This window comes from Parastagonospora nodorum (assembly GCF_000146915.1).
Source record: "Parastagonospora nodorum SN15 chromosome Unknown scaffold_41, whole genome shotgun sequence".
Taxonomy (NCBI): Eukaryota; Fungi; Ascomycota; class Dothideomycetes; order Pleosporales; family Phaeosphaeriaceae; genus Parastagonospora; species Parastagonospora nodorum.
The window spans coordinates 277,608-299,810 of NW_001884589.1; the positions used below are offsets into that span (position 1 = coordinate 277,608).

The following is a 22,203-nucleotide window of genomic DNA, read 5'->3' on the forward strand; positions in this document are numbered from 1 at the left end:
GGCCGGAAAGTCTAATGTGGCGGATAACTAAACCTTGGTGAGAACCTCGATGTCATCCTCCAGAGCAAAGCCCGATCGATCACGCCTTTCCACGACCTCCACATTTGCATCCACTACCTCGATATTCGGACCCTGAATAGCTGAGTCGATCACTGGGTGAGGCTGAGTAGTAATCGCATGTGTAACAATGATATTCTATGTGGAGGCGAGAGGCCTGATGTTCCAAGTCAATGTTCGTGATTGGTGGTTGCCTGGTATGTTTCAGGCGGCCTTACCCGCCCCCACAACGACGCCTTCCGCTGACTCCAAACATAGAAGTCGCGCAATGACATCACTGCTAGGCATCAGCCGCATACGGAGCGTACACTTATTACGACCTTTTGCTAAGACACGGATAAAATACTTTGCGTTTCCCAAGCGCGAGCAAAGAATAGAACACTTTCGCAAGGGGAGATTTTACGCATCTTTCAACTACAATATGGCGTGTGCTTTCCTGAAGACCGCGAACACGACCTTTCCAGGTTACGACATAATCGACAACCAAATCAACACTTTGAAAGAACGTCTCAACGACACAATTACAAGTGAAGATGCAGCCAAACGACTCGCATCGCACCCGGAAGCGTCGTCTACACCTGTGGAACTACAACAAAGACTGAGTGGACTCTGGGCGCTGCTGAACGAGACTGCCGTCAAAGACGAGGCTGCACAACCGAAAATAATCTCCATTCTGCAGGCGATACGCCAGTTACCGAAAGCTAAAGTTCCTACGGGTGAAGGGGAAGATGTCATGGACTTTGATGACGGCTACTACTGGCGAGAGCTTACGGGCTGGGCCAACGACTGGGCAGATGCATTCAACGCCCACGCCTCAAGCTACCTGATCGATCATCCTGACGATGATCAACGAAAGGCGGCCTGGACGAATGGGTGTGCATACACAGCACGTCTTGCTGTGACTGGTGATGAATCTCTCTCTTCATACGGAGCGGGCTTGGATCGTGCTACGAGCGCCATTTCCGAGGTCTTGGAGGTGGATACCAGTGGGGAGGAGCCAAAGGGTCTTGAGGCGGCAGCGCAGTTGTTCAACCATGCGAGCCCTGAATTGTATCGCCGATGCAGAGACGGTCCCGCGGAGGGCATGTTAACGAACAGGGACAGCACATGGAAGGGACAGGATGGGTACTCTGATGCTCGGTGGAGATTTTGGTTCGAGAGATGGACTGCCGTCGCCGAAAAAGATGGTTTTTCGCAGCGTGCTCGTGAATTAGCGATGCAAGCTTGGAACGCTATGAAGGTTGCTGAGTCCGGATGGTTACAATACACTTGTACGACTCGAACTGTTCGGTGAGCCTTATAGAACTTAGTTCACTTGTGTTCATAATTTTTTTTTCGCTGGAATCTTCTTCAGCTCAAGCTCATCCTATTCTTCGCGTGTGTTGGCCAACGCAACTTGAAAGCATCGACTAGCGCTTGCACGTTCGTATCCAGCATATGTTCCATTTAAAGATCCGTTCTGAAAGCAGTTCTCGTCTCATCATCGCAATCACGAGCACATTTGGATAAGGCATCAGTGTAACAGGCTTTCTCTCAATGAGGTAGGTATTGCATTTGTACACGACAACAAACTCTAATCGAAACCGCATATAGATATCTGCGATTCCGCATTCATAAGCAACAATGCCAGCGCTCCAGTCGAAAATCAACAGCGCTTTTTGACATAAGTAGATCTAGCTCGAACTAGCATGGGGCAAGCCCTCTTCCACGTCATACCACTTATCGTCCTCGCCTTCATCCTCATCTTCTTGCACCCCGGTGATAGATCTATCAGTCCGATAAGGCTCGGCCACGCCGCTATCAACAGCACAGTTGGTCACGAAGAACGCATGCTCAATACCTAGCGGACGACCCTGGCACACGTATCCAAGCGGGGTGTGCATAACGTCCTGACCTTTGCGACGAAGAGAAAGCCACTCTAGGATGAAGCTGATTGTTTCAGTCTTTGTTGCATCAGATCGCCTATGTATGCTGGCGTCATCGATGTACTTTGCCAGAGGTGCACATTCTTCATACTCCATGTACAAGCGACCTGCAAAGATACCGAGTTCGATGATAATGCTTTGTGGAATGATGTGGTCGCTTCGAAGCGGTGGAAAAGAGTAGTATCGTAGGCTACTGAATCGTAGCATTTTCTTCGTGACTGGTGCTGAATACGCAAGGAGGTGGACTTTGGGAGGGCACCCTTGTGAGCGAAGTTGAGAAATCACAATCTCTGCTTCCTCGGCAACGATGACGAGCGCGTTGAATGTGATGGGATTGTAAAGGATCCATTCAACAGGACGCTAATCAAATGATAAGCATGTTAATGATACGCGAAGGACAGTAAACTCACCAGAAAGTTATCAATCAAGCCAGGGTCGTTCGATTGGATTGTCCTCATAAACTCTGCCGAAACGAACAGGCCAGACCCGTTGCTTGATATTCCAAGCCTCTCACCGACTGACGTGCGCGATACAGCGTCGAAAACGTGTTCATAACCCATGTGTCCACACAGGTGACCAGTACTCACAAAGCCAGAGATGGCAGGGTGAAGTCCAGGGAATGCATAGGCTTTGTAATGTATGGCTTTCTGCACCTCGCGGACTTCTTCGACTTGAAATTCTACCTCGCGTTCTTGTTCTACTTCCTCTAGCGCAGAAGAATGCAGGGTATTTGCCGTTTCCGACATACCCAGACTGAGCTCCCTGAGTTTGTGCCTGAACGTTTGGAGCTGTGGAGACATAGTCGTTTGGGATGATATACCGTGGGTTTCTTTCACGCAGCGTCCATATAACTGCTCAAGTGTTTGCTGTTCAGGGTGTTGAAGCACCCGAATATATGCACTCCTCTCTTGCGCATTAGAGAGGAAGGCCGCATTCTCCCATTCCGCGTTTATGCGGTTACAAAAGTCGGTACCTTGAGAGACGTATAGGTTTTGGAGCTGTTCATTCGTACGGCACGTTTGTTCCAATAACCAAGCAACGACATGAGAAGAATTGACTTTGTCGTTTTCGTTCAATGCACAAAAGTCAACAATGGAGTGATGGGTCTCTGGAAACGCAAAGAAGCAGATGGATTGAGTCGTTGCAAGTTGTCGGAGGCGCATGGCAGCTGGGTTCAACGTCAGGTTTGAATAACTCATAGACCACATTTTCTCACTCACCTTGCACAGTGTGATCCTTGGTCTGTCCAAGAGCAAGTGTCAGCGCACCACAAGCATGCTGAGGCAATTTTAGATCTATGCCTCTCGTATGAGCTTCGTCCAGGTACACGAGACAATGGTCTAGATTGTCAACGAACGGAGTTGCTAGCAAAGGGACTCGCGCCTTGGTACCACGGTATCGCACCCAGGCTCGATTGTCAGCACCAAAGTACACAGCTGCAGATGGCCCAGTGTCTATGTCCATCCATGCCTTGACCAAATCTTCATTACTCATTTCGAGTATGTAAGCACCGGCGTCAATGAGCACGCGAATCTTTTTGTCTCTGAGCTGTCCAAGGAATCCTATCTCGGATAATCGTTTTCCATCACGAGCTACAAGGTGATATGCACGATTTCGTTCTTGCAATAGGTAGGTAAGTACCTCGGCGTTTGTTTGATGCAAGTTTGGCAGATCACTCTGTTGAATAGTTAGCGGTAGCATCATTTTGTTGTCGTTGGTGCCGCTAAACCCAGTGGTCCTTGCACGTATGGGTGTCTTATCCAGTTTTACTCGCGAAAATAAGGGCAGATCCCATCCAGAGGCTTGTAACTTGGTGTCGAACTGTTTGGCGTGCGCTGGAAACACAAAGTGGTTCATGTAGTGGTCGAGCACGGTTCGGTTCGTTCGAAGATGCCTCCAGAGTTCCTCCACCTGACTATGGTCATCGGAGTTGATAACGTTCCAATGATGCAAAGCCTCGGGAAGCGAGTCGCAACTGCTCGTCCACCTGTCGTACTCACTGGCGGGATCATGTGATGCCAGGATATGGCGAAGAGCGTCGCGGAATTGGACAGCGCTAAGACCAGTATAATAGAAAGCCAAGCAGGTGAAGATAATTGCAGCGTCAGGGTGTCCAAATTCAGCCTGCTCGGAAGGAATCCCTTTCGCTTCGAAGGGCACTGCTATGGGATCGCGATTGGGGTGCAACCCATACTGTACGTTCCAGCGCTTTCTGAGACAAAGAAGCAATATTCGATTTTGCAACAAACCCCGAACAAGCAACAGCGTTTTGAACGCAATGTCCTCGTCGGCGAACAGTTCAGCCACACGCTCCAGCAATTCGTTGTCTAAAGTCTTGTCCAAGAGCACTCTACGCAAGTGAGCACCGCAGCTGTCCGAATCATGATCCGAGAAGCGAAGAAATGAGGTGCTTCCAGTACAGATCTCATCAACTATGCGTCGGTGCAGATCCTCCTCCACATCTTCTTGAAGGATGTATATCATTGGATAACCCTGACCACGCTTCAGGACTTCAATGTTGCGCGGAAACTTGCGCTCAAGCTCTGGCAGGTGATCTTTCACGAGTGATAGCAGCGATTGCGCTACTTGCCAGCGGTGCGGGTGTCCATCCACTGTGGTCTGCTTGCCACTTGGATAGATGAGTTGAGTCTTTATCGCTAATGAAACGTCCGACTCGTCCAGAACGTCCCGACAAATGGAGTTGAGGTATGTCTGAAACTCAATCATTTCGCGTGCAGTGTCCATGTTGGAGCTGGCGAGATGTTGAAGACCACTGAGTTTGTATGAGAGAGGGCTTTCAGGCGCGATCAATACAACGCCTTGACCTTCTAACATTTCCCGATGAAGGTGTCTATAGAGCTGAAGTGTTTGCGGGTTGGTGTTGGTCCTCCGGGAGAAAGGAATGTGTCGAATCTCGCGGCCGACTAAGCCGCCCAGTCGCGACTGAATCATTTGTGCGGTTGGCAAAAGTAATGGCTTCGGTACAATGAGACGCGAGAGTTGATTGCCATCTCCTATCACCGCCATTGCCATGGGAACAATACACGATGTCTTACCTAGTGCTGATTGTGAGAGTGAGCTTTGTGTCTACAAAGTTCTCGGCTTACCTTTACCCATGTTCAACTGCAATACTGTGTTTTCCCTCAACTTCGGCGCAATAATGGCATGTGCAACGTCAACCTGCTCCTGTCGGATCAAAATGTCACTATCAACCTCTAGGAGAAGCCAATCAGGCCATTCCAGTGGACTCCAATTCTCATGACCAGCGTTTCCAATTTCTTCTTGATGGTCCTTAACCTTGCCATGAGACAAGTAATGATGAACTCGCACGAGTTGCTGCAGCTCTGTGATGAGAATGCCGTGTGCCACAATCATCTCTTGTACGAAACTCCCAAACTTGACAGACGAGCTCGAGCGTAGTTGCTCCAAAAATGCGATCGACGTCGTGCAAGGCCAGAGGTTTCCAAGATCTAGCCATGAGAAGCGGCTGTCATCGTTATGTAAAGCTCGCTGAATTTGAGATAAATGAGTGGCTACCATCGTACGAAGGTCTCGGATGCGTTTTGCGTTGGCTGTGATATTTGGAGTGGTATAAGAGACTTGTGTCTCATTTCTGGTCCTCTCCAAAGCATCAAGGCTCATCTTTAGATCAAGACTGTACTGCAGGCGGAGAGGATTTAAGTGCCGCTCAAAGCCGGAAAGAATCTGCCGTAACTCAACGGTCTCTTTGTTTGGAAATTTCGCTCTCATGTTCTCCTTCGTACTGGTAGAAAGCTTAATGTCGATGGATGGTAGTAGCTCGAGGGCCTGGCGTCCCAAGGGCACTGCTAGCGATTTCGTCAGAAGATCTCTCGAGATCGACGGTACGACCGAACCATGTATTTTCCCGTGGAATGGTTTTTGTGTCCAACTCCAAGCGTCGGCATGCGATATATCACTGGGTCCTGTGTGCTGTCTCAATACGTCCTCCACGTGACGTATGTACTTTGAGAGGGATAAGTTCGAATGCAAGCGCTCCCATTCAGGGACGACACGCTCCATTGCGAGCCCTAGATCAATAATATCAGAGTCGAAACCATTCAGAGTGATTTCTTCATGTGGCCATTGATCAAGGAAGTGTTGCGCTAATCGTTTCGCTTCAGCCTCACATGCCTTTCGATGCACTACTTCGGCCCTTGTTTGCATCCACTGACGCTTCTCCGGTAAATCTAAAGAGATCACACGAAGCATGGATTGTATGCTGGGTAACTCATTCAGCTTGAACTGATTGAACGAGGGACAAGATGGAGGTATCAAGTTTCTCAATGTCGGCAGGGATGCAAACGCTGCCAATATTTTGATGGTGTCCAAGTCGGTCGTTGAATTGAGCGACATAAGAGATAGGCGGAACATCAAGCTGTGGGGTTCACCAAGATCGGAGTGGCGACAGATGTTCACAAGACTACCCCACTGCTCATCAACGTTCTTCTCAACTAGGTCGCTCAGGCTCGCGACCTCAGTCTGACGAACCCTGTGGAACCCGCCGATAAGCTGCCAATCCTGTAATATCGCGGAAAGCTCTTGACGCGTGTGAAGTCGGAAAGGTTTTGTCTTGAATAGGTTTGCAACGTGATAAACTTTGCGTGCTTGCACCAAATTGGCTTGCTGGCCACGAGATATGTGAATCCGGTCGTTAGCTGCTGCTCGATCTGTATCGTCGATACTACGCTCATAGATACGGCGCTGCGTCATAGCCCGTTTCTGGAGGTGAGACGGAGTACATACATTAACGTCGAGGTCCTCCACTGCATTTTGGGCAAACACTTGGAGATGACCTGACTTATCGAGTATCTTATGCACAAGCCCTTCGTATCCATCATGTTGAATGGTCATAGTGAGTTTTACGGACCAAGAAACAGTCTGCAGTGCTTGCTTGTCCTCCGGATAGTATTTCCGCTCTGGACTAAGGTCTGCAATGTGTTTCAGGATATTGATCGCTGCATCCCCCAACGGTTCCCAAGGTTGACAATAACCCGATTGGAGCATGTGGAACGCTTCCTCGGTGCCGGTACGGCCAGTCAAAGGATCCGGTATGACGAATGATGTGTGCGCATGAAACAGTGCTTTTGCGTAAAGAAGTCGCGGCTCAAGAGGGCATGACAAGCGGCCGAGTACGTTGTCAATTCCAAATTTTGCATACTCAGTGCTGCCAGCTGCTCGCACGGCCACGTGCATCCCACGACGTTGAAAAGATATTTTCCCGAATGGTGTGATGACGCTGCGGCGTGCACTGTTTTCGACGTCACGCAGTACGATTTTGCTCTCGAAACCGTAAAAAGTGCCAGCGTCTTGATCGGGATCGATCTCTTCATTCAGCTCTCGACATTGAAGAAGCCCTTTGACGTTCACAAAGAACGAGAGTTCTAAATGGCGTAGCTCAACAGATAGCCTTCCCCTAGAGTTGATAGGCTGGAAGACGGTAATTTTGCGTGGGTCTTCAAAATGACGAAAGATGTCGGCCACTTGCTTGAAGAGGTAAGAATTAGGGTCAATCAACATCGTTCTGTTGCTCCGATGAGCCTGCCACTTCATAAGGTCAATCCTCCAGTCGTTTAATCGTGTCTTCCACAAGACAGGCTTGCGTCGGATCTCAAGACAACTTGTGCTCAGATTCAACCAATGCGCGCAATTTGAGATGAGTCCATCTGGAAGGTCAACACTATCAGTTCCCACGAAACAGTGAGAGGGAATGTATTCCAGCAGTTCATCTCGAGCCCAAGCGCGGATAATGACGCGGCCTTTCCGAGATCCAAAGTGTATCTCACGGTTGTTTATATGCGATGCGAGGACGTAAGACATGCCAAACTCAGCAGATGGATAGGTGAGAAGATGCTGGTTGCCGAAGAGCTGCCTCACTTCATCTGATTCCCGAACTTCGCGTGGAAGTCTTCCTAAGGGCTTGCCATCGACCATCAAGTGACCCTCAATGAAGTTGTAGTGAACTACTTGTGTATTTGCTGGATGCTTCGTTGAAGTCTTCATAACACCCACCACCCATCGATCATGTATGGGTGAGACTTGCTGCCAGGTATCGAAAGACTTTACACTCGAACTCCCCGGTCCTGACCATGATGCGTTGATTGCCATGCCAATACTCCGAGGATGCGTCATTATTGACTGCAGCAAGAGTAATTTGATCTTGTACGTCATTTTGGTGTCTCGAATCAACATCCTCTTCAAGACTGGCGACAGTTTGGCCAAATCCACAAGGAGGTTTTCTTGAAGAGCTAATGATGCCTGAATGAATATTGATAAATCATTCTCTGACATCGCCGCGTCTGTAATCTTGGAGAATGTCCTGCGACAGAGCAATGCCGCCCAAAAAGCGTATTTGGCGGCTGTCTCCGCGACGTGAGTCTCTTTGGCATACCTGACGTCGACTCGGAGACGGCCAATCCAGGCTAAAGTAATGCGACGGGCTTGAACCAAGAGATTATCTGCTCGCGTCCCGGGTTCCGCCAACTCACAAAGGCGCAGGCTCAACGTGATCATGACCTCCATACAGTGGACCTCACGCCAGTTCGACGTGATGTCGTTGAGGCGCTTTTCTACTTGTGTAGTCAGGCACTCACAAAATGACATGTCCTTAAAGACAGCATGGATATCGCCGAGTGTATCATGCTTGTCTTGTGCCGGCCCAGCTTGAGTGGCAAGATGATTGAACATGTGCATCGTACTCTCGCTGCTGAAGTTCACATTCGATGCACCCAGTTCGACCAACATCGTCAGCCATCGAAGATTCTTGCCTGAGAGTAGTCGCTGATATGCCGTAAACTCATGTACTGACACGCCGGACGGACACTGCGTTTCCGAAGCGACGGCTTCATATGAAGATGGTCCAATTGCCACCGTGGGAGGGTGTAACAAGCTTGGTACTACGGAGCTCCGAAGCTCAGGAAGTACAGTTACTCCACATACGTGTTGGAACGTCAATGATTTGTCGAAGTCTTTGACCCAGGTTTCTGTAGCTACGTCGAAGTAGGAGAAGTTCAGACCATTGGGATAAAGAACATCGGATTCGGATGCCTTCATTCTCTTCTTGCTAACCTTGTAGTGTGTACCCCGGAAGGATTTCGATGTCGATGCAATAGTGATATCAGTGGGACCTCTCGAATTATATCTTGTGAGCGGCTCGTAGTCTTTCAAGAGCTTTGTGGGCGATCCGGATTGCGGTTTGGCAGGGTAGGCCAACATGAAAATCCTCCAGGTTGCGTTGCGATACGCGGCAAACGATCTTGGAATACCCAACTCGAAGATTACTGCGGCCGCTTTGATCGCGTCACTAGGAAGGAAGTCCTCGTGCGCATAGATCTGCATGCGCTTCCGAGCTCGCCAGTGCCAGCATTTGGTACATCCCTTGAGATCTCGCGTCCCATCGCGATTGAATGTGCAGGTACATGTGCCTCCAGAGATGCCCAGGGAGTGTTTGTCAAACTGAGACCACCATATCTCCAACTCTGATGTCTTCGCCTGACGTGATACCTCCGATGCCAGACTTATTCTCTTGTGGAGCTGCTGCATTGAGCTAGAGGTCGAAAAATATCTCACCACAAAGGATTTCTTTTGGGGCTCGGACAATATGGTTGTTTGATGCTTGCATCCCTCACATCTGCCATGGATATAACTCTGAATGTCACGGAGATACCGCATTCCTGCGGCGGTTGGGAGATGCAGGGCTTCCAAAAGCTGAGGAGTGAACACTGGGTGGTACTCCAGGATTAGAGGGCAAATCTTGACCATGTATTTGTCCAGCCTCACCCAAAGTCCAAAAAGATTCAGGATGAAGGTGGACGTTTGCTCAGGATCAGAGTCGTACGCTGTCCCAACACTGTTCACAAGGCCGAGTATCGCATCTGATATCTTTTCGCAAAACGACTCGAGGGTAAGATTTGCAGTCAACTGGGGCTCCTCACCTCTTTCTATTTTGCTCTCCAACTCAGTCAATCGATGATACATGTCTGTAAACTGCTCAACCTGCTCAATTGCCGTACCATGTAGTGGTGGAAGCTGCGAAGAAGGTGCAATTCGCTTCTGTGAGCGAGGCAGTTTCATCACACTTTGGAGGTACGATCCACTGTTGGGGAGAGACAGGAATTGCGCTTGCGGATCAGCACGTGTGGGGAGCCGAGGAACAGGCCGTGTCGTGTCTCGCTTGAACTTTTCCCAAGCTGAATTCACCAGCTGTGTGGCTTGCGCGATACTATATTTGAAGAAAGCTGTGGTAGCTCTGAACAGTTGGTCGTACACTTCTGGCGACTTGTCTTTTTCTTGCTCGAGTTTTGCGAGACGGCGACATATTTTGGCTCGCAAGATCAATGTCAGCTCAGGTGCTAGTCTTCCAGGGCATTCGAGTAGAAGCTCCACGAGAAGAGTGATAATAAAAAACTTGTAGTAAGCTCTGCCAGCCTGATCTCCTAGTAAAAGTTGTAATTGTCTTTGGATGCCCACGCGTAGTGTAATCCAGAGAGGCAGTCTTCGCCAGGGGAATTCCGCTGCCTCAATGTTTGCGTCATCACGAACTCTTTTTCTCAACTGAGGAATATCTTCGTCCACCGAGGACCCCAGGGACTCGAGCAAGGGTATGAGAAGGTGAGTTATAAGCCCCGGACTTCCCGTATCGCGCGATTCGACGACTGGGGTTTGGGCCTTTGTCACAAGAGCCTGAAAGCATCTCAAGGGTTCTATGCTGCCTTTTTCCAGGAATTCGGCGAGCGCCTGTTGGAAGGATGGCTTTTGGAACTCATTGAGTGGTATCTGCGCTGAGCAGTTGGGGAAATCGCAAACAAGAGCACCTTCACTAGCCAGCACCTCGGCAGATGGGGGCGATATCTCGAAAGCCTCAAAAACGACAGCTTCTGCTTGGACACTGCTACAGAGAAAATTAGCTACACCACTTATGCCATATCGATACCCGTGGACGGCAACCGTACCTGTTATTGTACCGAACGATGAGCGCAGCGTTTTGTTCCGCGATATGCAGTAGCAGCAGTTGATCCGAATCCAGGTTGCGAAATTCCGAAATCAGTGACAGTTTCTCAAGCCGGCCAAGTGCATGAAGAGTTTGGTGGCAATAGAGAGACTGACGAATCGCATACCAGGTTGGTGTTTGTCCATCGCTACCAAGTCGGCTTAGAGTATTTGTAGCCTGAATCAGTCGTAGAATAATGGCATCACCAATGCCAGCAGTATTGATGTCCTGTTTGCCGGGAAGCTGCGGTGGTAGAACAAGGTGATTGAACACTTCCATAAACATTTCCATGTCGAAAGATCATGAAAATTAGAGTCCGTTCAGTGGTTGAAAGTGAGCTGCGTAAGGCGTCATCGGGAAAGTATGGGTCTCTCTCTAACATATATAATCAAAGCGAAAACGACCGCGAATCTATCTCAGTTGAGCAACACAAAGACTCCGCAAGCTGCGCAAGCAGATGGAGTTACATTCTTGAATTAGCGTTGGAAGATAGATCTGTTTCCACATATGTCGTACTAGGGAAGTGGCAATGCGAGGTACAGAAGCTCAGAATGCAGCAAGGATGTACGAAATAGACGTCTCTTCTCTACATCAATTGAGAGCTTCGCTTCATTGCTGAAAAATGTTCAAGACAGGTATCGAAAACTAAACTCGTGCGGGACATGGCAATTGCAGCCCCTCTACGACCGTTATAGCACGATTAAGTTTCATTACACTTAGAATTACAGTGTGTGCTTAGAAAAAATACTCAGATGTACTGAGACTGTCTCGTGTAAGCGATAGGGTGAGGGAGATTCAGTGAAGGTGCGGGGTAATACATACCCAAACACGTGGGTACGTTGCGCTGGAGCGGTGCCCCGAATGTATCTTGGTACTTTGACTTATCCCTCCAGAGACGATACCGCAACGCGCATGCTATTATCGCGCTATGGAATCGGCCAATAAGATACTTAGCTCACGGAGCTAATTGAAAATTGTTCTTTCCCGAGAATGCAAGCGATGCAAGACTGCAGGAAGTGTCCTGTCAGTCCCAGTACATCGGCTTCACCGGAACCTTGTCATTTTTTCCATGATGTCACCTTTGTTCCAATACTTTTTCTAGCATCAAATAAATCGATGCATAATGACTACTTCTCACATTCGGTTCAATGCATACCATAAGCTGGACAAGATATGTCACAATACAAGGACATTGTTCGTAGATCCCCTATATCCACAGTATGTTGCAATGCGGCATGTCTACATACTTGCTATGTGAACTTTTTTCAAAGAACCGTTGCATAGTTGTACTGTGTCGTGAGTCACTTTTGCGCTGCGTAAAAAACGTGTACGAGCTTTGCATGCTGGGACATTGCACAACAACGCTCAACAGTTTTTGTGCGACAATAGGGACGAAGATGGCCAGGAGTTGCTACGTCTCTCGTTTCGTGGAGCAAACTTAATGGCCCAATCTATAAGCAGTATGCATCCCGTATTTAAAAGAGACATCATGATGTATTATCGTGGCCAATGAGAAACTGGTCTAGTGTAGACCAGCGCAAAGCTTCTCAGGGTCCGGCATAGCACCCTAGTCGTGTCAAAGGTAACAAGAAGCTGACCGGTGAGCTGCTTTCAGCAGGCAGTCCTGAGGGTGTAACTATCGCTCGTGATTCGGCAGGGTTATCCGTCCAAGGGCGATCGGTATGCTACGTAACGATGAATGAAGCACCTCGCCCCGCAGTACGGGAGCGGCACGGTAGCAGATAGAAACTCGGCTAGTCTCAATATGAACAAGTTTGTCCCGCGCTGCGGTGAAGTCCGCAAGTCGCCAGCGGTTTGGATGAAACCTCCGCAGACGTCTGTCCCAACGCCCTCGCTAATCAGGACGTTGTGCTTTTTCCCCAACCAGCATTGGTCGCAGTTTGGACCACAACACCAAAACCCAATAACGACTATCTTGCTGCTGCTCCACACAGTATTTCTGAGGATTCATGGTATTATAGCAAATTGGAATTATTGATCAAGCCGTTAGACAGACCTATCTGCTCTTCGTTTCAACGATCAAGAGTGGGTTTCCTGTGATACCTTGCGCCACAGCTAGAAATTGAACCTCGGGGCTGGACTTACTAGTGGGGCCTAGCTCATCTCACTAATAAGATCTAAAAAGTCAAGTGAACCCTTAGGATACTTCGCGATGGCGTTAGTTGTAATATCTTCCATCTTGAAACGCCCTCTCTCAGGTGGGGTACCAATAGTCAGAGCTTGCACAACGGGCAATACTGCCGCACTGAAAGCTCGAAGCAAATTTCCCTGAGACCTATCCAATATCTCAAGAAACCTTGCATACTCGGCATCAGTGGGTAACATAATCCTACACTCTAGTCATTACAAGTCTGTCCATAGTCATCAATTCACTTACATTGCGTCAGTAATGCCGGTATCTGTACCGGCGATACCTTGATCTAAGATAAGACCCAGAACACCTTGACCAAATTTCGTCTCCAGTAGATGCAGCCTCTTGCCAAGTCTTCGTACGTCTGTGATCCACCGATACTTTGCTCTGTATTCGCTAGTCTGGTAAATAATCTCTGGGAATATTTCTGCCATCATCTTCGTTGTCACATCGGCGACAGATCTGTTCACTGGATTGCCGCGCTTGTTCGACGGACCGGCAAAATTGGCCGGAGTCATAATTACTTCACATACCGATGTTTCAAGGCCACCACAGTCCATGAACAGTCTGAGAACATGGTATCTCCGAAGGAACTGCGAATGAGATATCTCTTGGCCCAGAACAGCGATCAGATGAAATCTCTTTGCTGTCGAGAGCGGGCTCGTAGTTTCCAACGCCGGGCACCTCTTCTGGGTCCTGCATGATTCCAAAATCTCCTGCAATCCACCTATCAGGCAAGGACTGGCAATATGCACCAGAATCTTTGTAAGCACTTCAGTCTTTTCCTTCCCGAGCTCTTGGACTTTCTCCTGTACATCAAGAGTAAGGAATGTGTCTTGCGGGGGTCGGACCCCAAAGACTTGACACTTTCGAACTTCCTCATCCAAATGTGACCCAGAGCCGTCAACCCTTGCGCGGGTACTGCATTCTCGACGCTTCTTTCTCTGACCAGACTCATCCCAATGCACCCTAGATTGTTTTTCTGGAGGCTTCTGTGGTCGACGTGCAGTACTGTTCGTGTCGCACCACGAGGCGTCGTCCCCGCCATTTGCCACGGGACGTACGATTTGCAAGTTGTTGTTGGGTGAGCGATCTTCTATGGAATCTACGTTCAACTCCCCAGTCAAGTATGAATAATCATCCGGATTTGATGAGGGCCCAGCACCATTTTCGAACCCTGGCAGAAGACCCGTTGTTCTCGGAAGGGTGATTGAAGAGGACATAGATGTATTCTGATCATTGCTGCTTGTAATCGATGGCGAGTACCTGCCCCCATCGGCCCTGAACAAAGATCGTGCGAGGGAAGCTACGTCAATCGACTCGGAGAACTCGTCCAGAGAAAGAAGTGTCGGATCTATCGATTGGCCAGCACAAGTGAACAACCTGAATCAGTATGCGACGTCAATATTCTGTCACAAAAGGGCAAGTCTTACTAACCCGAGGTGTCGCATTGTCCTGAGAACGACGTTGATGTCTCCCCCACAATCAAGGAAGACGACTCCTATGATTGCGTTGACGGCTTTGGCGAGAACACTTGGTGACTGCGCGCCTTCTCTCTCGTTGAACCTGATGTGTCTGCTGATACCCGTTTGTCTCGCAACAAACGCGCGCTGTTCATTGCTAGACACTTTGCTCTTGAAATCACTAGCGTAAGCTTGTTGCGAATTAGACCCGTTCGGAATCGCAAGTACATTAGAGCTCACCTCTTGTGATTCCTGCTTCGAAAGCTAAGTAGTGTAGCAAAAATTCACTAAGTGCACTACCGAACAGGGCCAACTTCCGGTTACCATCCCAATCCTCCTCTACAGCTCCAGCTGCAGTCAACGCTTTCGGCAGAAAATCATGTTTCGATTGAAACTTGTAAGCAATGATGTTTTCAACAGCCTGAGCACTCGCAGATGAAGCCATAGCTTACAAATGCTTGGGAGACAACAGCCTCGAACACGAAAGGCAGTCAAGAAAGAAACTAGAGAGCAGACAAAACGGCTCGTCATGAAGTCTCTGATGTACATCCACAACATAGCATACGTTGTACAACCCATATTACGCTTACATTCTTGTTGAAGCGACCCTTACACATCCGCGCGTGAAAGAATGAATGCAGTGATGTTTGCCATTCCGATCCGTGTTGAACTATTGGAGCGTAATCTCCTCCCCCAAAAGGCTTTTTCACTCATGCTGTGTGGTTATAGCATGTGCGCGCGGTTGAACAACCAATGACGTAAGCACAACTCTTGGCATGGTCGAAGTCATACCATTCCGCATGCAGTCATTACAACAAGCACCTGACGAAATACCCTTTTTCGACTAGCTTGTGTGCGATGGTAATTTTCTATAGTTGTAATCAATAGTGGTCTTTGCGCAATAACGCCATCCTGTTGTGTAAGCTATCGGGCTGGAACAGAAGCAGCCATCGGGACTTATGTCCGTCGTTATCCCAGTTGTGACTAAATGTTGCGACGCTCCGACATTCTTCAGAGCCTATCTCAGTTATGGTTAATCAGCAGTTTATAATAGGTAACGTAGTTCACGATAACGGTCAGTGTCATATTTTTCATCCGCTACAAAGCTAATAGCCCATACTCGAGATATGAACTGTCAACGATGTAACGATCTTCGGCTGCTATTGTAATCATGCGTCGCAGAGCAAGTAGCGCACTCATAATCATAGAGATGTCGCTATTAGGAGAATTTGTTTGAACAGCACGAAGATTAAATGTTATTTAGCATATGTGCGGCTGCCAAATATGTCATGCACACCTTTCAAGATAGGATTTCACGAAGTAGGAACTTCAAGACCCCGCCTGCATAGGCTGACTCCTTTGGGAAATATTTTCCGTTGCCAATTGTGTACACTTTGAGGTCTTCCAGAGATGCAAACAGTTCTATCTTCCGGCTAGAAGTATCCACCAAGTCTACGAGGTTGACATGAATGTTCTTGATCTCCTAGAGACTGTAAGAGTTGGAAAACTTTTCGATGCAAACTTCGCACTTACCTCTTTGCACTCCGCGATAGTTGTGGGTAGTGGCTCAATGCAGACGGCGACGCAAAGTCGGTGCCAATTTTCGATTTTGGTGATGTCAGTGCCGTACAGTGCGTTAAATTGGACCACCATAGCATCTTTGAACGCTCGACGAGCTTCCTCACGCTCACCATCGTCCCTTTCCCAATTGAAGAAGTCGCACATGCGATAGAACTCTTCTGCCACGCCGTTCTCATAGTTGTAATCGAACTCTAGATACTGTGAGAAGAAGGTACCGATCGCATTCGAATTCTCTTCAGCCTTCTTTAGCTTAAATGGAGGCGCACGTTGCTTAACATCGCATGTCAGTGTATGGAAAATTAATTTATCGGTGGAGAATAGCCTACGCGCTTTCCCAAAGGACGGCGAGCTGCAAATTGTGTGCCGTCGGTGTGAGGAAATTTGCACTTTGCACCGTAAGTGCAGAATCCGTTGTTCTGGAACTGATAGCACAAGTTTCGTGCGATAGTGCGCATGATGAACTGAATAGTAGATGGTTGTCAGAAGTTAGAAGACTGAAGAATATAGACTCTGAGACTTGTTGATCTGGGGTTACCCGGCTCCCGCATTATATGCTGTCTCGAGAGGTCCATGCGGCACTGCATAGGTTTCTATCTGATTGAATACATCGCTTTCTCGCTAGAGAATAAGCGTATCATGGTACAGCAGATATGTGGTACGCAGCGCCAATCAATGACGACACCAAAATGAGACTTGTAGCTGCAAGTTACGTGTTACAGGGAGCGCTGATACGTGCGAGACGTAGAGTATAATAGTCTACTATGTGTAAAGTGTCCGGCAGAGACCATTTTAATAACGGAGTTACATGCTGTTAGTTACCAGGGTGACATTTTCGGACAACCTTACTGTACTCGTGCATATAGGATTCCGAACAACGGGTAACATGCAACAACACTGTTCTGTCTATTCTTGAATGTATTTAGATTTAGATATTCTGTGCTGCTTCGTCTAGCTGCTAAGTTTGAGGGACGTGATTGAGACAATAAGTGCCTTGCTTGGCCTGAGTGGCGACAAGGTGCAAGTTGGGAGCAAATACACGTCAGGCTATGTATACTTGCATTGACATTGGCCATTCCCCGCTTACTCGTCGCCAACCACTTGGACACCCGCAATCATGTCAACATAGAGCAAGCCTCGGGGATTCCAGCGCCACCACGGGCGAGACCACCTCGTAAAAGTCGCGAGGCCCGTGTCTTCGCCACGCCACCACAACTACCAGTACAGTTTTCTACGAGTTTGAGGTGATATATGCATTCTGATGTATTGGAAACAGAGGTTAGGCGCGAGTCTCTCAAAAGCTGGGTATCAACCCGAGCCAGCAGTTCACCACAGCGGCCAAGACGTTTCGATGCAATCGTCGATTTGAACAGCTGAAGAGATTTTGAACTATACATATTAGGATTTCTGATATCAGGTCGATAACAGTGCCAAGCCGGCCTGTGCACACCTAAGAGTTAAGCGATATTATAGCAGAGTTAAGCGATATTATAGCAGAGTTAAGCGATATTATAGCAGAGTTAAGCGATATTATAGCAGAGTTAAGCGATATTATAGCAGAGTTAAGCAATATTATAGCAGAGTTAAGCGATATTATAGCAGAGTTAAGCAATATTATAGCAGAGTTAAGCAATATTATAGCAGAGTTAAGTAATATTATAGCAGAGTTAAGCAATATTTTAATAGAGTTAAGTATTTTAATATCTTTTAGTAGCTAAAATTATATATAAGCAGAGTGCAGCTACTGCTAATACGTTATAAGAGGTCGTTAGAGATATTCTAGGTCTTATTATAGTAATATTAAAAGAAAGTAGAATAACCTTGCCTGCTCTCTTCTCTCTTAATATAAACTATTATTAAATAACAACGCTATCTCTAATAACTTATATATTTATGCTATACTATATTGCGCTAATATTATTGCTATCTTTAACTTTCTTAACTAATTATTAACTGTTACTAATAAGTAAAAGAAATTCTGCAGAGTCTCTAATTGCTAACTTATTCTTAGTTATCTCTTCTAATTATAAAGGTAGAAGCAGAGCGCTATCTATTATATAAGATACGTATATATTCTTAATACGTTATAATACTAGTTTAATAGTTATATTGCATAACTGCACTATCTTAACCTATTAAAGAAACCTTATTATTAGTAGACTCTATTTTATAAAGTAGTTTAATACTATGCTTTGCAGCAGCAAAGTAAAAATACTAATACTAAACTAGTCTTTTAGTATAGACTATCGCTGCCTATTCTCTAGAACCTATTTAAACGTTTTCTAATTAGAGAGATTCTCTTTTAGCATTGCATGCTTGCTTCCTTAGCTCTAATATATAGATCTAAATAACTGCTCTTTTACTACTATTATAAACTCTCTACCTCTGCTACCTATTAAGTTTGCCTGCTTTTAGACTAATATAACTAGAGTCTTATACTATATATATATAGCAGCTAAGATCTATTAATATTACATATCTCTAATAATACTAACTATCTAACTTCTTCTAGCAGCGTTAAATAAATCTATAAATTTATCTGCTTTAGTATAACTTAAATATAAACTGCTAATCTTATTGCTTTGCTACTAAGATAGCACTAGTTAACTCTATAGATAGATACTAAAAGGATTACTTCCTGCTTTATTACTAGAATTATTATAAGCATAAATTATAGAAAGCTTGCCTTTAACTCTAGAGAACAGACGTTTTTTAGTAGAATACTAAGATCTCTATGCTTCTAATATTAACTGCTAGTTCTTTAAGCAGTCTGTTATTCTAATTGCTGCAGCTTTATTTATTATATTTCTAACTATCTTAATGCCTGCACTTAGTAACTTCTGCGTAAATCTATAATACTTTTATTTCTAGTTACTATATAATATCTTATCTTGCTTTGCACTTGCCTAATTCTGTATACTTACTATAGTTTGCATAATAGCGCTATCTAGTTTATCCTTTAACTATTTGTTAGCTTATCTTATAGACGTTTCTTTTAGCAAACGCGTTTATTTAGTAGATGCGTAGAGCTTAGACTTAGATGCGCCTTTATAGCTAGCTGTTATATTATTAGATATACTATTATTATCTAGAACTATAATCTTATTAATAGAGTTATTATATATATTGTTAATAAAGCGCATAAGCTAATACTTATTAACGCGCTAGTAAATCTAGCATAGTATAGTTTCTAGCGTTAGCAAAATAAACGCATATATAGGCTTGCTATAGCTCTCTAGTGCTATATAAATTAGTATATCTAACCTAAACTCTAATAAAGTGTTATAGAGCAACGCATATATCTTCTTATTCTTCTTAGATAAAGTTAGTATTAACCTTAGGATAGAAGGCAGCATTATAAGGTATATAAGCTAAAGATATATATAGCATAGAGCTGCTAAAGTTACGTCTGCGTTAGCAAAGACTATAATACTAACTAGCTAAAATTAGCATAGTAATAGATTTCTACTATAGATAGAAGTTAAAATACTATAGATGCTACTAATACTATTAAACACTAGACTATTATATCTTATTCTAATTACCTTATTATTAACTACTAATATAGAATTATTATATATACTATTTACTAATATGCTCTTTTACTATATAGTGTTAAATACTACTTCTATAATAACTACTAAGGCAACATAACGCTATAATAACGTTAATCTATTAAAGCTTATATTTAATAACTAGCAGAAGATATACTCTTAAAGTAAGAATACTTAGATTTCTCTTAGCATATAGAAGCTGTTCCTACGTACCTAGAGTTAAAACTCTATAAAGAATTATATTAATATAATATATGCAGGCATATTAACTATAGTAAGTCTGCTAAGCAGAACTTAGTTAATTATCTCTATAAAGAATATAGGCTATAATATATATTAGAAGATAGTTTACTAAACTAAGAGCACTAGTATAACAGCAACGTCTCTATAATCTATAGCTAATGCTTCTTCTAGAGTATTAGCAGTAGAGCTACTACTAACTATACTCTTATCTGTTACTTTAAGGTACTAGCAGCAATAACTAATAGTATAAATAATAACTCTACTATGCTCTTAAACTATAAACTTAGCACGCCTAACTCTAAGAATAAGAGTCTTAATTAATCTAACTTAGCTACTAACGCTCTACTATAAATATAACTATAAGAGGCATTGTAGTAGGCTAAAGAGAAATACATAGAGCGCCTAAGAGCTATTCTAAATATACTGTTAGTTAAGACTAACCTATAGATCGTATATACTAAGTTCTTGCAGGTTTTTAGTAGCTTTAAAATATAGAAGAAGACGCTTAAGTATATTGCTATACTAGATAATAAAAAGAAACCTAAACTATACCTCCTATATAATACTATAAAGGCTATAGTTCGTATATAGTAAAATGTTACGTCTTAAATATCTTAATTTGCGCGCATCTATGTTATATAAGAGAATATAATAGATATACTCTTTTTCTCTTTAGAAATATACTAGAACTTTAACCTTTGCTACGCACTGCCTCTATAAAAGATATTTATATTCTTTTACTGCATACTTATATAAGAGTTTATATGCCTACTAACTCTAGTTCTCTGCGTAGGACAATAGCATGTATAGATAATACTTATAATAACTCTCTAATAGTAAGCAATAAGCTAAGAAACTGTTATAGTATAATATAACTAAACTAAGTTAAATATACTTAAAGCGCAGTGCTACTAATTCTTCCTATCTCTTATTTAATAAATAGCTTACTCTACTAACTTTAAACTAGCGCTTATTATACTTATTATCTTTCTATCTTTATTGCCTATAGAATGCAGATTCTAAGAGATATATAACTTTGCTACTAACCTCTCTGCTCTTAAAAAACTTATATGCTTTGCTAGTCTTTAAGAACTCTAGGATATCTTTGCTATAATATATCTAGATAACCTAATAACAGCTCTAGATATAGAGGCTCTTAGTCTTACTAAGGCTAAAGACCTTATTGCTAAATAGAAGCAGATATAACTCCTGCTAGATACGTTAATTAAAGAAACTAATCGTAATATAGCTAATAGATTTAAGATATAGATCTATAACTACCTTACTATAGAGTATCCTATACTAATAAACTAGATTATTATAACTAGCTAGTACATTAGCTGCTTCTAATATAGTAAGAATCTAGATACATTTATATATTAGAATAGTAATATAGTTACTATATGCTTTATTCGCATAATATTGCCTTAATTCTCTAATATAGTATAGAATAAATATAAAGAAGCATCTTAGATTCTCTATAAGCTTACCTTTATGCACTAGTAATTAGAACTACTTACTATTCTATAGAGCACTCTAGTTAACGACTTATTAAAGATAACTCCTAGATATATAGTATTCTCTATAGAAAACCTAAGCTTTATATATAGTGAAGGCTTTATTAGATAGTAGCTAGTAGAACTAAAAGATTACTTATAGTTTAAGAAGTATATTATATTAGATTTAACTAACTCTGCGCAAATTCAGCGTTATTGCAATTTAGTCTAGACCTTTCTAGGCTATCTACTATATATTATTTATCTTATAAGTAGATAACCTGCTTAAGAAACTAAGATTCTTAGCCTGTAATATAAGAATACTGCTAATAATAGAATAAGAAATATATTCTTTTATAATAGACTAGTTACTGTTATCCTATAATACTATAAGAGCTATAACTAAGATAAGTTAACTAAGATAATATACTGCTTTCTACCTTACGAAGTTAGCAGTATGCTAGTTTAGTATCTTTAGCTTATCTAACTATTTTATATCTTACTGCAATATAAAGTAATACTAAGCCTTTAAGGCTACTATTATCTCTAAGCTGTAAGCGCTCTGCTTTAGCCTAATATTAATAGAAAATAGCGTTATAACTTACTTCTACTTAGTTAAGTTATTTACGCAGTAACTTGTCTAGGATAGAGTAGAATAAGAAATTAATATAAGCATATTATGCTATCTTATTATTGCCTTTAGCTGCAAACTAGAGAGTATAGGTTCT

At 44.2% G+C, this 22,203-nt stretch overlaps 5 protein-coding genes across 5 annotated transcripts; 1 reads left to right on the forward strand and 4 right to left on the reverse strand.

The window, feature by feature from the left end:
• Positions 1-27: 27 nt before the first annotated feature.
• On the reverse strand, positions 28-332 carry SNOG_15953 (hypothetical protein; the record flags this gene model as incomplete). Its single annotated transcript, XM_001806032.1, has 2 exons — positions 28-162; positions 276-332. The coding sequence occupies 2 exons, from the start codon at positions 330-332 to the stop codon at positions 28-30; spliced, it is 192 nt and encodes a 63-aa protein (XP_001806084.1).
• Positions 333-478: 146 nt separating this feature from the next.
• SNOG_15954 (hypothetical protein) lies at positions 479-1,351 on the forward strand (the record flags this gene model as incomplete). The annotated part of the gene is made up of 1 exon (XM_001806033.1): positions 479-1,351. One exon carries the CDS (start codon positions 479-481, stop codon positions 1,349-1,351), a length of 873 nt encoding a protein of 290 aa, XP_001806085.1.
• A 379-nt stretch (positions 1,352-1,730) lies between these two features.
• Positions 1,731-11,280, reverse strand: SNOG_15955 (hypothetical protein; the record flags this gene model as incomplete). The annotated part of the gene is made up of 5 exons (XM_001806034.1): positions 1,731-2,342; positions 2,393-3,150; positions 3,203-5,038; positions 5,090-10,890; positions 10,952-11,280. The coding sequence occupies 5 exons, from the start codon at positions 11,278-11,280 to the stop codon at positions 1,731-1,733; spliced, it is 9,336 nt and encodes a 3,111-aa protein (XP_001806086.1).
• Positions 11,281-13,104: 1,824 nt separating this feature from the next.
• On the reverse strand, positions 13,105-15,049 carry SNOG_15956 (hypothetical protein; the record flags this gene model as incomplete). The annotated part of the gene is made up of 5 exons (XM_001806035.1): positions 13,105-13,339; positions 13,388-14,524; positions 14,579-14,795; positions 14,845-14,868; positions 14,929-15,049. The coding sequence occupies 5 exons, from the start codon at positions 15,047-15,049 to the stop codon at positions 13,105-13,107; spliced, it is 1,734 nt and encodes a 577-aa protein (XP_001806087.1).
• Positions 15,050-15,904: 855 nt separating this feature from the next.
• On the reverse strand, positions 15,905-16,640 carry SNOG_15957 (hypothetical protein; the record flags this gene model as incomplete). The annotated part of the gene is made up of 3 exons (XM_001806036.1): positions 15,905-16,087; positions 16,138-16,383; positions 16,512-16,640. The coding sequence occupies 3 exons, from the start codon at positions 16,638-16,640 to the stop codon at positions 15,905-15,907; spliced, it is 558 nt and encodes a 185-aa protein (XP_001806088.1).
• Between the last annotated feature and the right edge of the window lie 5,563 nt (positions 16,641-22,203).